This window comes from Aquarana catesbeiana, linkage group LG06, assembly GCF_042186555.1.
Source record: "Aquarana catesbeiana isolate 2022-GZ linkage group LG06, ASM4218655v1, whole genome shotgun sequence".
NCBI lineage: Eukaryota > Metazoa > Chordata > Amphibia > Anura > Ranidae > Aquarana > Aquarana catesbeiana.
This window is the reverse complement of record NC_133329.1, coordinates 387026719-387042468: the sequence shown is the minus strand read 5'-3', so window position 1 is coordinate 387042468 and position 15750 is coordinate 387026719. Positions and strand designations below refer to the sequence as shown.

General features: G+C 42.7%; 1 protein-coding gene across 1 annotated transcript; it reads left to right on the top strand.

The window, feature by feature from the left end:
• The first annotated feature begins 1248 nt into the window (after nucleotides 1–1248).
• LOC141147814 (uncharacterized) lies at nucleotides 1249–12498 on the top strand. Its single transcript, XM_073634987.1, has 2 exons — nucleotides 1249–1890; nucleotides 11467–12498. The coding sequence occupies exons 1-2, from the start codon at nucleotides 1304–1306 to the stop codon at nucleotides 11528–11530; spliced, it is 651 nt and encodes a 216-aa protein (XP_073491088.1). The 5' UTR covers nucleotides 1249–1303; the 3' UTR covers nucleotides 11531–12498.
• Nucleotides 12499–15750: the final 3252 nt, after the last annotated feature.

Sequence of the window (15750 nt, the reverse complement as noted above, 5' to 3'; positions counted from 1 at the left end):
CTCTCTCTCTCTCTCTCACCCCTCTCTCTCTCTCTCTCTCTGTCCCCCTCTCTCTCTCTCTCTCTCTCACCCCTCTCTCTCTCTCTCTCTCTCTCTCTCTGTCCCCCTCTCTCTCTCTCTCTCTCTCTCACCCCTCTCTCTCTCTCTCTCACCCCTCTCTCTCTCTCTCTCTTTCTCTCTCACAAACAACCTCTCTCTCTCTTTCTCTCTCACAACCCCCACTCTCTCTTTTACACATACCCCCATCTCTCTCACACACACCCTCTATTTCGCTCAGCACCCCTCTCTCGCGAATTGCCGTGTTGGCACTTTGCAACACAAAACCAACCTATTTATTTCCGTTTAGGCACTTGGGCTCAAAAAGGTTCGCCATCACTGGTATAGGCTGTATACAGAAATACAACTGCATTGCCCATATACTGGTGAGGCAGCACAACATGTCCCCCTGGGCTTTAAGGTAGGCCAGAAGATCCATACCCTACCATCCTGTGGAGTGAAAACACACAAAAAAGGTGAAGTGACACACACATGTGGAGAAAAGGTAATTAAGTGCTATAGAATGGCTCGGTAGGAGAAATTGCCCCAGACTCAGCCAAAAGGTCTTGCCCATGAGGCAAGGTGCAGAAAAAAACAATAGATGTCTTGACCTAGAGCTCATTCTCACAGTGGGGTTCCAAACCCATAGCGATGTTAAGAGCAATAAGACCAGTGTGGGCTCTCTTCCTTACCAGCCCTCAGCCAGACCAGGTAGCACCAGACCAGGACCTGACCCCTCAAAATCCCCCAGACCAGGGAAATACTCTCAACCTACACCTTACCCAGTGGACACTTAATTTGGTTCCTTTCCAATGAGGAAGATCCCTCAGGACACCTATCATTTTAGCAGGGATACAGCAAGCCACCCCAGGCAAAGAATGATGGTGGAGCACCCCCACTGGACACCGATAACAACAGATTTTCCTTTAAATATACTGATAAGAACAGATACTAAATTGATCTTAGCTAAAATCTTGCATCTTTAAAAACTTAGGTTAGCCAATAAAGGGTATTACATTGACGCCAAACTTTCTGCATCAATTTATGGCTAACACAGAACAATACTCTTACTTTATTGAACCTGCAGAGAGTTTCAGTTTGCTTTTCTCAGAAAGCAATGCGAAAGTGAAAGACACATGAATCATTTTGTAAACAATCAAAAAGGTATAATGGGATTTTCCAAAGTCTATATCACTCGCAGTATATAAACTACCTGACATTGAAAGGAGATTTGTATAAGCAGGGAAGGACCCAACACAGAACAATAATGTATTCTAATTCTAATTCACTTACTGAAAAGGAGAATAAACAGGCCAATGGAGCCAAACAACGAGCCCTGAACATCCTCAATGATGCTCTGAAGAAGAAGGACCACCTGCTGGTGGATAACCCAGAAGAGTTTGGTGACCAGAGGAAGTCCAAGCCCTCTCCATTAATCAGCACGGATCTGGTGAAGGAACTGATCAGTCATCTGCAAAAAGTGGTGTTCAAAAGAGGAGAACTTCAAGAAAACACAATCGCTTATGTTTGTCCAATGACGGAGACAGAAATCATCTACCTGTGTCCACCATTTTGGAAGCAACATAAATTCCATGGGACTGAGTCACAACCGATGACCATTATCCATGAAGTCTCACACCTTTTGGGTTATGGACACATCGTTGAGGAGAACGAAGAAAAATTGAAAACTTCTCAACAATATAAGCTGTGCCCTGTTTCAGTTTTGGACATTGAACATGCATTTTCAAAGTCCATGAAGCATAGTGGGACTTACACCAAACGCTCCTATTCCTGCTGTGGGGAGACATCCCAGGACACAGTGTGTGAAAAATCTGCCATGAGTGATAAACTGAGGTATGTGTCTAGTAAATCAAATTAAATGCTTTAATGGGTTAACCAAGCACTGACAAAGACATCTCCCTCTCATCCATATCATATACACTACATTGGCAAAAGTATTGGGACGCCTGCCTTTACATGCAGATGAACTTTAATGGCATTCCAGTCTTTGTCCGTAGGGTTCAATATTGAGTTGGCCCACCCTATGTAGCTATAACAGCTTTAAATCTTCTGGGAAGGCTGTCCACAAGGTTTAGGAGTGTGTCTTTGGGAATGATTCTTCCAGAAGCGCATTTGTGAGGTCAGGCACTGATGTGGACAAGAAGGCCTGGCTCACGGTCTCTGCTCTAATTCTGATAGAAAACCTTTGGGATGGATTAAAGTGGAGGCTATGAGCCAGGTCTTCTTATTCACATCAGTGCCTGACCTCACAAATGCACTTCTGGAAGAATGGTCAAACATTCCCATAGACACACTCCTAAACCTTGTGGACAGCCTTCCCAGAAGAGTTGACGCTGTTATAGCTGCAAAGGGTGGGCCAATATTGAATCCTACGGATTAAGACAAGGATGCCATTAAAGTTCATGTGCGTGTAAAGGCAGGCATCTCAATACATTTGGTAATATAGTGTATTTTAGGGCTTCGTGTACCTTTTTGCCAAAGCTCCTAAACTCAACCCCATCAAAGCCTGTGTGTACACATACTGTAGCCTTTTAGCAGAGTTTAGGAGCTGCTGTGTTTAGGTGAAGGAAACCGCAAAGATGGCAAAAAATGTGTTTTGCGTTTTTGCCGCAATTTGTGTTTTTCTGCGGTCACGGTCAGGGTAGACTAGTGTACATGTAGCCTAAGAGTCCAATGTCCTTTCTAGACCACTGCCTCTGGTGGAATTGAAGTTGGGTAAAATGACTATGGGTAAAATAAAAATGACATATTTTTAATTTTAAAATAGTTTAAGAGAGCGTTATAACCCCTGTCAGGCTTTTTTGTCCTCTCCATTCCATTGGGGAGACTTCCCTTCACTTCCTGTCCTATATTCAAAACAGGAAATGAGAAGAATAACCTGAGGGAAAAGTAAAAATGCAGCGCGCGAAGTGCGCGGCAGTGAAAAATGGGCGTGGTTTACGCGAAATAGTAGGCGTGTCTTAACTGGGCGTGGCTCAAAGGGGGTGTGGTTAGAGTCTGAGATGAATGAGGGATGGAGAAGGAAAGGGGGGGAGAAGGATGGAGGGACAGCAGCCAAAGATCCTACACAACAATGGAAATATGTGTATTCTAGAAAGTTTAACAATCAGCAGATAAAGTTACTCCACACACCTGGTGTTAGCGCTTCAATCATCCCGGCACCATGGTTGTTATGGTGTCAGGATGATTGAAGTGCATTATTTCTATTATTACATTGTAATATAAAATTAAATCATTTAACTCACCATAATGCCGAATCAGTGGGATCCCTGAGCGTGTCACCTGCCACGTCGCCTGCCACCAGCAGAGTCCTTCCTTGCATCAGGTGCCCCCAGCAGAGTATGTCCTTACATCAGGTGTCTCAGCAGAGTCCCTCCTTGCATCAGGTGCCCCCAGCTGAGCCCCCCTTACATCAGATGTCTCCAGCTGTGCCCCCCCTCACATCAGGTGTCCCCAGCGGAGCCCCCCTCACATCAGGAGTCCCCAGCGGAGCCCCCCTCACACCAAGAGTCCCCAGTGGACCCCTCCCTCACATCAGGAGTCCCCAGAGGACCCCCCCTTACATCGGGAGTCCCCAGCGGAGCCCCCCTCACATCGGGAGTCCCCAGTGGAGCCCCCCCTTACATCGGGAGTGCCCAGCGGAGCCCCCCCTTACACCAGGAGTCCCCAGCGGACCCCCCTCACATCAGGAATCCCCAGCGGAGCCCCCCCTCACATCAGGTGTCCCCAGCGGAGCCCCCTCTCACATCAGGAGTCCCCAGCGGAGCCCCCCTCACATCAGGAGTCCCCAGCGAAGCCCCCCCTCACACCAGGAGTCCCCAGAGGACCCCCCTCACATCAGGAGTCCTCAGCAGAGCCCCCCTCACATCAGGAGTCCCCAGCGGAGGCCCCTCCTCACATCAGGAGTCCCCAGCGGAGCCCATTCTCACATTAGGAGTCCCCAGCGGAGCCCCCCTCACACCAGGAGTCCCCAGAGGACCCCTCTCACATCAGGAGTCCCCAGAGGACCCCCCTTTTACATCAGGAGTCCCCAGCGGAGCCCCCTCACATCAGGAGTCCCCAGTGGAGCCCCCCTCACACCAGGAGTCCCCAGCGGACTCCCCCTTACATCAGGAGTCCCCAGTGGAGCCCGCCCTCACATCAGGAGTCCCCAGCGGAGCCCCCCTCACAGCAGGAGTCCCCAGCAGAGCCCCCCCTCACACCAGGAGTCCCCAGCAGACCCCCCTTACATCAGGAGTCCCCAGCGGAGCCCCCCTCATATCAGGAGTCCCCAGCGGAGCCCCCCTCACACCAGTAGTCCCCAGCGGAGCCCCCCTCACACCAGGAGTCCCCAGCGGACCCCCCCTCACATCAAGAGTCCCCAGCGGAGCCTCCCTTTACATCAGGATTCCCCAGCGGAGCCCCCCTCACATCAGGAGTCCCCAGCGGAGCCCTCAGCGGAGCCCCCTCTCACATCAGGAGTCCCCAGCGGAACCCCCTTTACATCAGGAGTCCCCAGCGGAGCCCCCCTTACATCGGCAGTCCCCAGCGGAGCCCCCCCTCACATCGGGAGTGCCCAGCGGAGCCCCCCTTACACCAGGAGTCCCCAGCGGACCCCCCCTCACATCAGGAGTCCCCAGCGGAGCCCCCCTCACATCAGGAGTCCCCAGCGGAGCCCCCCTCACATCAGGTGTCCCCAGCGGAGCCCCCCTCACATCAGGAGTCCCCAGCAGAGCCCCCCTTTACATCAGGAGTCCCCAGCGGAGCCCCCCTCACATCAGGAGTCCCCAGCGGAGCCCCCTCTCACATCAGGAGTCCCCAGCGGAGCCCCCCTCACATCAGGAGTCCCCAGCGGAGCCCCCCCTCACACCAGGAGTCCCCAGAGGACCCCCCTCACATCAGGAGTCCCCAGCGGAGCCCCCCTTTACATCAGGAGTCCTCAGCAGAGCCCCCCTCACATCAGGAGTCCCCAGCGGAGCCCCCTCCTCACATCAGGAGTCCCCAGCGGAGCCCATTCTCACATCAGGAGTCCCCAGCGGAGCCCCCCTCACATTAGGAGTCCCCAGCGGAGCCCCCCCTCACATCAGGAGTCCCCAGCGGACCCCCCCTTACATCAGGAGTCTCCAGTGGAGCCTGGTCTAACAGAACCCAGCTCCATCTCTCCCTGTACCTCATTCAAAAGACACCATCTCTCTGTGCAGCTGACACACTGGGCGGAGGGGCAGCGGCGGCAGACGATTACATCCTCCTTGTGTTCAGTGGAGAGCGGGGAGGGGCCGCCAATCCCTGCAGCCAATAGGCACACTGAAGAGAGAAGCCGATTGGCTGCCCCTCTCCTCTGCACTGAACACAAGGGGGAATAACACTCGTGGCGGCAGCGGCCATGTTTGTGTAGCCGCTGCCGTTTTTTATCAAAAACATTCCCGATTTTCTCGGGACAAACTCAAAACCCCGGGAAAATTATCGGGACAATCTTTTTCCTTGTCAAAATAGTTTTATTGAGTACGGAGATTATGTACAGATAACATTGAATAATAACATACATTCAGTATAAGGAAGCTCATTTACAATTAAAGAATAGTTAATTCATTAATAATATCGTAAAACAAGACAATATATTCTAACACAAGGCAATATATTTTAAAAGGAAATAAAGAAATAGGAGAGAAAAAGAACTTTGGAGTCTTTGTCCATTTCAAAAGAATAGAATTAAATGAGTTATGTAAGTTCTGCTACATCGTTTGCCTTGTTTTATTTCTATTTCTAGACAATAATTGAGATTATTATTTAAATATCAATTAGAGCTTCAATATCATAGAATAATATAGTATAAGGAAAAGAAAGGATAGAAAGTATAGTAGGAAGGGGAGAAGAGAAGAAGGTTAAGGGAAAGAATCCGCGAGGTCAGGCCGAAAGTCACCACAACAACTAGGGCTGAAATATAGCCTATATCATGTTATCACAACTACCATGGCAGTAGAACACTCTTGTCTAGGGTTGGCATGGAATATGTAATCCAAGGCTGCCATATTACCTCAAATCTGGGGATCGTGTCCAATTCTATAGCTATCATCTTGGCATGAGTCATATAGTAATTCATTTTAGCTTTTGCTTCATTTATATCTAATGTTGGTGATTTCCAAGATTTTGCTAAAGTCTGTTTAGCTGCTGTGAAGAGATATACCAACAATTTGAATTGGGTATGCTTTATGAATTCAGGTTTTAAGTTGAGAAGGGCCATTGCTGGATCGAAAGGGATTGTTTTCCCAATAAGGTTAGTTGCAATGTTAAAAATTCCCCTCCAGAATATTTGAGCTAATGGACACGACCACCAGATATGAAGGTATGTGCCAGGGTCCAAACAACTCCGAAAACATTGCGCCGAATAATTTTGCACATATTTTGCTACTCTAGTAGGTACTAGATACCAGCGTGTTAAAACTTTATAATTTGCCTCAACCGCCATTATATTAGGGGAAGCTGTTTTTGTTGTTGACCATATTTGTTTCCAATCTGAATTATCAAAAGTACGCTCAAGGTCCTCTTCCCATTTCTGGACATAGGATAATTTGTCTTTACTGGAATGAACCAGCAGGTGAGAATATATAGTAGAGATTGTGCCTCTAGCATGCGGATCTTTTTTACAAACTTCTTCGAAACTAGTCATATGTGTTAATGGGGATGTTTTAGACACTAAGGGTGCAAAGAAATTTTTAATTTGGAAGTATCTAAATAATTCCGACTGCGGTAGACCATATCTCTCACAAAGGGTTACCAAAAAAGCCATTGAGAAACAAAAAAGGAGGAGGAAATATAATAATATAAAAATAAATAAATAATAATATATATATATATATATATATATATATATATATATATATATATATATATATATACACACACATATATATACATATATACATACACACATATATAGGAAAAGGAGGAGGAAATATAATAATATAAAAATAAATAAATAATAATATATATATATATATATATATATATACACACACACATATATATACATATATACATACACACATATATATATATATATATATATATATATATATATATATATATATATATATATATATATATATATATATATATATATATACACACACACATACACACATACACACATATACATACATATATATACATACACACATACATAAAAATTAAAAAAAAAAAAAATATATATATATATTATTTTAATCAGTCATCCATACATTAGGGACTATTTAGGTGTTCAGAAAGTAAAAATATTATCTGAACATATACCATACCATGTTTCTAAAAAAAAAAAAATAATAAAAAATAAAAAATGTATAAAAAAAATATAAATAAATAAATAAATAAATAAAATAAAAACTAACAAAAAAGGGAACCTAAAATCATAATAAAAATGTTGTTATTTAATTATAAACTTATACCAATAAGGTATAAATTAATAAATTAGATAATCTAGTTCATAGTGTATGTCCAATTGCTCACTAGTGAGCTAGATGGAGTATTAGTTTTTGGTTTAGGAAGAGTATTCAAAAATGTAATTACAATTCTGTTCTCCCAATGGGTGCTGTCTTAGCTGAAATGGCTATATTATATAAGTGCATATTACTCAGTCCATGGCGTCATCTTGTTCTTGTTGTGAGGATGCGAATCGTCCTCTTTTGTGTGTATGATGGTTTCCATTTTTTGTCTCAGAGGAGGATGTTTTCTGAATGGAGTAGGCAGAAGCTGATCTCCTACGTGAGGTGGAGGCTATATTTGTACCGTCAATCAATTTGAGGTCTTGGAGTACATGTTGTAGTTCTTCAGGCGTTTTGCATGCGAATCTGGTCCCCTGGTGGGTGAATTTTAGGGAGAACGGGAAGCCCCATTGATACTTAATGGCATGACGTTGAAGTTCCATTAGATGAGGCTTCATTGCACGCCTCTTAGATATTGTTAACTGGGATAAGTCAGCAAATAGTTGATAACTATGTCCCTGAAATGTTAGATTATTTTTCCCTCTAGCCGCTTCTAGAAGTTGTTCCTTTGAACGAAAAAAATGAAATTTTGCTATAATATCCCTGGGGGGGCCATCAGTTTTTTTGGGCATGAGTGCCCTATGTACTCTGTCCATTTCAAGCCTTTCCACTGAAATGCCAGGTAGTAATTCTTGGCATAATGCTGTGATTGTTGATTGCAGATCTGTGATTGATTCTGGTAAGCCTCTGAATCGCAAATTCGATCTTCTGGCGCGATTCTCATAGTCCTCCAGTCTATTCTGTAAAATAATATTTTCCTCTTTGAGGACATCTATTTCAGAGAAAGCATCCTGTGTAGAATTTTCTATATCTTCCATTTTCTTTTCCAATGCTTCGGTGCGTCTCCCCAGTTCTCTGATCTCTCTAGTCAGATTACTAGTAATTTGCTCTGATGTTTGTTGTAATGCTTTATGTAACATTTTTTCAAATTGTTTCAAAATGTTAGAAGGAATATCAGAGTTTTGTTGTGAAGAATGTAACATATTTGAATCAGGTTCAGAGTCAGAATCCCCTGAGGAGATAGCTTTTGGCTGCTTGGATTTGAGTTTCTTGTCTGAGGCAAAATTACCTGAGGAGACTGGCGCCTTTTTCATAGTATGTCTTGCCTGGGTGCTGCTATTAGAGCTAGTTTTGGTTTTATTCCTGGCACCTCCCAGCACCATTATTCTTGAATAATGTCCCCCTCACTTCTAGGGTGAATAGTAACAAGATTTTTACCGTTTCTGTGTCCGTGGGCTGCCTTTATTTGCGGTTTATTCTCCCTCACAGAGCGGAGCTCTAGCCCGGCATGTCCGTCCTGCTAGGTTCCCACACAGTGACCTATCGGGACAATCTTAAATCGGGACGAGGGTCCCAAATTCGGGATTGTCCCGGGAAAATCGGGACTGTTGGCAACTATGTATTTGTTCTGCAGTGAATTCATGTAGCAGCGTTGTCACCCAGTGGACAGGGTAGTTTTAGATAATTCAATTCAATGGTCTTTAACCAAATGACAACATATTAAAGCCCAACTCCTGCAACAGTTTTTATTTAACTCTAGAAGTTGTATCCAAACAAGGTAGGCAGAGAGTAAAGCACCAGTGTAGTGTTACCTGTGGTCTTCCTTTAGCTGATCTTTTCCCCATTACTGGCTTGTTCTGCACTGTGTCTCTGTGTGGAGGCAGCCATCTTGGTAGAGGCAGAGCTTTGCTTTCTCATGTCACAGCCTCTAGCAAGGAGAACAGTGAGCAGTGCAGCAGCAACAACACCAAATCTCACTCCAAATCTCCTGAGACTAGCAATCAGAGGCAGCAGTGCCTTAGATCTCACACTGCAGATATAGAGCTATGGGGCTTTAGATACCAGAGTGCCTAGGCATACTCACATACCAGGAAATAAACCCCTTTCCACCCAGCCCCAGATCACATGAGCACTGGGATTAGCTGATACAGTGGTTGCATGATCAGGAGCTGGTGTTTGACAGCTCAGCCTTTGTGCGTCTTGGAGGTGTATTTGGGGTCGTTATCATGTTGGAATATTGCTCTGCAGCCCAGTCTCCGAAGGGAGGGGATCGTGCTCTGCTTCAGTATGTCACAGTACATGTTGGCATTCATGGTTCCCTCAATGAACTGTAGCTCCCCAGTGCCGGCAGCCCTCATGCAGCCCCAGACCATGACACTCCCACCACCATGCTTGACTGTAGGCAAGACACACTTGTCTTTGTACTCCTCACCTTGTTGCCGCCATCTGAACCAAATATGTTTATCTTGGTCTCATCAGACCACAGGACATGGTTCCAGTAATCCATGTCCTTAGTCTGCTTGTCTTCAGCAAACTGTTTGCGGGCTTTCTTGTGCATCATCTTTAGAAGAGGGTTCCTTCTGGGACAACAGCCATGAAGACCAATTTGATGCAGTGTGCAGCATATGGTCTGAGCACTGACAGGCTGACCCCCCCCACCCCTTCAACCTCTGTAGCAATGCTGGCAGCACTCATACGTCTATTTCCCAAAGACAACCTCTGGATATGACGCTGAGTACATGCACTCAACAGCTTTGGTCGACTATGGCGAGGCCTGTTCTGAGTGGAACCTGTCCTGTTAAACCGCTGTATGGTCTTGGCCACCATGCTCAGTTACAGGGTCTTGGCAATCTTCTTATAGCCTAGGCCATCTTTATGTAGAGCAACAATTCTTTTTTTTTCAGATCCTCAGAGAGTTCTTTGCCCTGAGCTGCCATGTTGAACTACCAGTGACCAGTATGAGAGAGTGAGAGCGATAACACCAAATTTAAAAAATTTAAAATTTACAAAAGTGTGAGGGGTGTACTCACTTACTGTGCACTATGTGGGAAGCAGGAGGGTAATTCCAGTGACGAATTACAGTAACATTCACTGCGCTATAAATATGCCCCTGAGGCCCCATTCACACATTAGTGTTTTGTAGCTGGAAGCTCCAAAATGCTGGAGGAGAAAAAAAAACTATTATTCTCTATGGAGTTGGTTCACATCTCCACTCCAAGTCACCTGAATCTCAAAAAAGTTCTGGAGCTTTGTTTGTAGCTCAAATTGGGCAGATTTGGTGAATTTTATTCCCATAGAAATGAATGGAAATGTGTGATTTGCACGTTGTGCGCTTTCATGTGTTTTGATGCGTGTTTTTGCGTGATTTTCCGCTTAAATTAAAAAATAAATAAATAAAATTTATTATTATTAACACCCTAACCCTAACAAAATTAATAATAAATAAATAATAAGGCAATATAAAAAATATTAACCCTTGCTCCTAATCCTAACCTTAACTTTAACCCCTTCAACCCTACAAAAAAAATAAAAAAGAATAATAATAATAAAATTAAAAAATCTGATGGAAATGCTAAAAAGCTGAAAAACCGAGCAACAAATGATGCAACAGATGATAGTTTTCTGATTCTCTTATGGCTAATAAAAAAAATGTCAAAGCTGAAAAACGCTGCAAAAAACTGCCAAAATTGTGCGAAAAAACACTGGAAGATGCTATGCTCAGGCGTGAAGTGTTAAGGCAATCCTGTACTTTGCCCATACTAAAGTAAAAGATATGCTGCCTAGAATACCATAAACTGCTTTTGGTTGCCATGCTTTCAATTCCCTGCTGCCTCCAAGCTGTCCAAAAACTCCTTTGCCAGTTTCAGTTAGAGTTTTTAGAAGCCACAATGGCTGGCTGCCCACATATTTAGCTCAATATCATTGCCCTTTGATCAGGACCTACATATGTTACCAGTCAGTGTGTCTAAAGAGTTTTATATAACTTACAAAGTCGGTTGTATGTGTGTTTATTTTGCTTTATTTATTCAAACTTATATGGGAAAGAGATCAAATTATTGTACAGTGTTCCTTAATCTTTTTATTTGTTTTTTTGTTTTTTTAATCCCCATAGGTGGATTTCTGCGCTGACCACAAATATTACTACGTTGTCAAATTCAACCTTGGCTGCTACATGAGATCAACAGACTTGTGCAAAGGTGAGGGCCTTGAAGTGTTTGGCCTGCACCCTACCTGTGGACCTGGTCTCTGAGGAAGGCTTCTTTCATATCATTAAGGGCAAATCTTTCAGGTGTATGTCCAATATGACTACTGATGAAGGTGGTGTAGTAAATACTTTGCATCCAGTATGCCAAGGAGGTGACCATTAACACTCGGCTGATAACCATTTTTATATTATCTACCAGAGCTGTGGAGTTTATCTGATTACCACCAATATGAACACTTAAAATGATGGTATCGAATATGCTCTGCATCCAAACTGCAAAAAAGGGCATCTATTACTTTCCCATGAAGAGCAAAAAAACACTACAGCGATTACTGGTATTACTACTTTGTGAAGCTCCATGATGAGTGGGGAGCTCAGTATTATCAGTGTGGATTTAGGTAAAAATTTGGGTAAAAATTTCACCCAAGTATTACAAATGTTCTCCCTGGCGGATTGGCCATTGTTAAAAGTAAATCATTTGGAGCCTGGCAGTGCATTAAGACCATCAGTAATGAATCGAAGACACCAGTTACTTGGTCAAATAGGACCACCAGAAAAGCTGGATATGAGGAGCAAAAGAGGTCCAGCATTCATTGTGATTAGAAGGTGTCTGGTTCAATGGCCGTGGAGACGGGAGAATTGATATGTTTGTTTGTAAAAGCACAGTTCTCAATGTCTGCCAAATATGGAGGGTCAGCTCTGAGGACAGAGGAACAACGGTGGAGCCAGACTATGGAGACTGAGGAGTCTGTCTCATTGACCCTGAAGCCTGAGCAGAGTCTATACATCTGGCAGTATGTGCTTGGCTTGGGTGACAAAAAAAACCTGTATTGTCATGATTTAGTATTCCCAACCACCTACTAAAATCCCACTGCCCCCAGCTTCACAGTAGTATAGTATCTTTTTGATATTAATTTCATTTGTACTTTCCTAAATAAAATGGCTTTGAAATTTCATGATGTGTACAAATTTCACTGTATATGTTGCTCTTTCATATGTTGGTTGGCAAGTTTACCGAATTACATTTTCGCAAAAATCTCCAACATTTTTTTTTCTTTGTTAAAATCCTAGGAGGTTTTTAGGGTAAGTTATCTCAATTTTAGTACTCTCTAATTGAAAATCTTCAATTGGTTGTAAAGCTCTTTATCCTAGAGCAGGTCCAGAACACATGCTATATAAATCTTCAAGTCTTTCCCACAGAACATTGGTATGGTGGACTGAAATGTTTGATCCAGACCCATACGTTAAGATCTTTGTAGAGGGATGTAAGCACCATGGTAAGTGTGGAGCATCATTTCCCTTTAGGTAGAGGCAGTGAGCATGGTCCAAGCTCTATTACAGGACTCATCATCATGAGAAGCAGTTGACTATGCATGTCACATTTTTAATGTAGCGACAGCTCCGAAGAAGCTGCTTAAGTTTGTTCAGTCCGAGTCCGTTACTCTGCCTCTCAATCCAAAGAATGGCCTCAGCCCCTACTGGCACACCTGGCAATGTGATTAATAGAATACCACAGTAATAACACACTGACACAGTTCAAGTATTATTGTTTCTTCAATTTACTTAGGCAGCAAGAAACTCAAAATGGTATTGGTCAGCCAGGATTTGGTTGAAGTAATTTTCTATAGTGCTCAAACAAATTTAGAAGTTATGCAAATAAACAGCATCAACACAGTCAGTGACAGATAATTAGTAAATACCTTCTTCAACAACTATTAAGCACTTGTAGATATTACCAATACTAAAGGGGAACCAATACTAAAGGGGAACCATTAGCATTATATACAACAAATAGGTAATTCCTTTTTTAGAATAAATTTGAACTGAAATTCATGTTATAATTGGATGATACCTATTGGGCTTTTGCTGCGGGACCCCTCTACCCATCACATTCCTTGTTGATTATTCTCCAGTGAGACTCCTTGTAAGTCACATTAGGGGCGGATTCGTTCTTCCTTGGAATGCACGTGGTACGAACACACAGAACCATCTGATCAATTTTAGAGGAACTCTGGCAAAGAGATTGTTTATCTACACCCTTCATTGGTAACTATACTCCATGAAAATTCTACTCTTTTTTGATAATTCAAAAAATTACTTACAAGTATTATTGTTTCTTCAATTCACTTAGGCAGCAAGAAACTCAAAATTGTATTGGTCAGCCAAGATTTGGTTGAAGTAATTTTCTATAGTGCTCAAACAAATTTATAAGATATGCATATAAACAGCATCAACACAGTCAGTGACAGATAATTAGTAAATAACTTCTTCAAAAACTATTGAGCCCTTGTAGATATTACCAATACTAAAGGGGAACCCCAGGGCAAAACTATTAACCATGTCATTCATGTCATTGATACATTGTCCCAGCATGTTGTTCACGGCTGTGTTTGTGCTTTGGTTTGTGCTTCTCACTCAGCCCTTATCACTTGCATTTCACCATATTAACTCACTTCAAGCATTACGTTTTTTTCCCCCTCTCGATACCAATAAACTCTTCATCACTTTTTTACACAGTTATGGGCATCACCCTTTCATAATTGTGGCAATCATTACCATCACTTGTTATTATTTTTTCCCCTATTCATATCATTCACTGTCACATCCCATCACACATATAATTCGCTAAAACATGGGACACTCTTGATTTAACATGTGGTAATCATTAGCATTATATACAACAAATAGGCAATTCCTTTTTTAGAATAAATTTAAACTGAAATTCATGTTATAATTGGATGATACCTACTGGGGTTTTGCTGCGGGACCCCTCTACCCATCACATTCCTTGTTGATTGTTCTCCAGTGTGACTCCTTGTAAGTCACATTAGGGGCGGATTCGTTCTTCCTTGGAATGCACGTGGTACGAACACACGGGACCATCTGATCAATTTTAGAGGAACTCTGGTCAAGAGATTGTTTATCTACACCCTTCATTGGTAACTATACTCCATGAAAATTCTACTCTTTTTTGATAATACAAAGAAAATTATTTTTGTATATTCTATGAAATTATGCCAATAAGTGTAAAAAATATATATATATTTTGACAGCATATTAATTCCCTGAAGAAGACTTTGACCACGCAGGTTGAAACGCGTTGGGAATTTGCATATCAGATACTTTGAATTAATGTTGTGTACTATTTCATGTTTGCACATTTTTATAGAAATTTGAATGATGTCATATCCCCCGACCAGAGCTCATATTTTAAACCTCCTGCATTACCAAAAAAATGGAAATGTAAGAAAGCTAGGGGGCGCTAGATACCATACTATTCAAGTGCTTTAAATAAATAAATATCCTGCATTACCAAAAAAATGAAAAACATAATAATGACAAATCATAATTAGATTACACATTGGAGTGCCCACAATAGTGAAACAAATATATAGTGATTGATTGTCCACATAAAAAAGTGTTTTGAAGTGGTTGAAATGATATCTTTCAATAATATCCCAATCTTGTTGCTGTAAACGAAAGGTTTTCCATCACCAAAGGAAAATAAGAAAAAGGAAAACACCTCGAAGTAGTAGATATCTGCTTACCAGATACCAATGACTCCTTTAGTTAAAAAGAGAGTCACTAGCGCTTGTGCAGGGTTGTGCCTGCTCACATGGATGGCCGGACTGTGGTTGGTATTATAGGCATGGATCGTTCCCGTCAAGCTCATTCAAGATAGGATAAGGATACATAGGAAACAAAAACAGTCTCCATAGCGTAAAACCATTTATTAAAAAAGTAAACAAATTAAAAAGCCAAATGGCCGCTTACATTGGTGGGTGCCTACCCGGCACTGGGGCTGCTTGCATGTCAGGGTGACTTCACAGTCAGAAAAAGCCTTTCATGTCTCCTCCACGCTGGCGTGCGTTCCAGCTTACACAGGGGGGCAGCCAAAGGATCCGGATGTTGTTGGGTGATAGGACATGTGACCACGTACCGCTCCGACGTACGTTTCGTAGTGAACGTCTTCAGGGAAGCGTACGTTGGTCACTGGAATGGTGGTTTTTATTAGGAACAGGAAGGGGGCGGGTAATTGGCAAATGGGCCACAGGAACTGTGCTCATAGCAATAAAGTTGGAAAGTTCAACTATGGTCTGGAGCATTAGCTCCATCTTGTGGATATTTACTATATTGTTCAAAAAAATCCTTAATTGAAAACGAATGTGACTTTTTATTAGGAACAGGAAG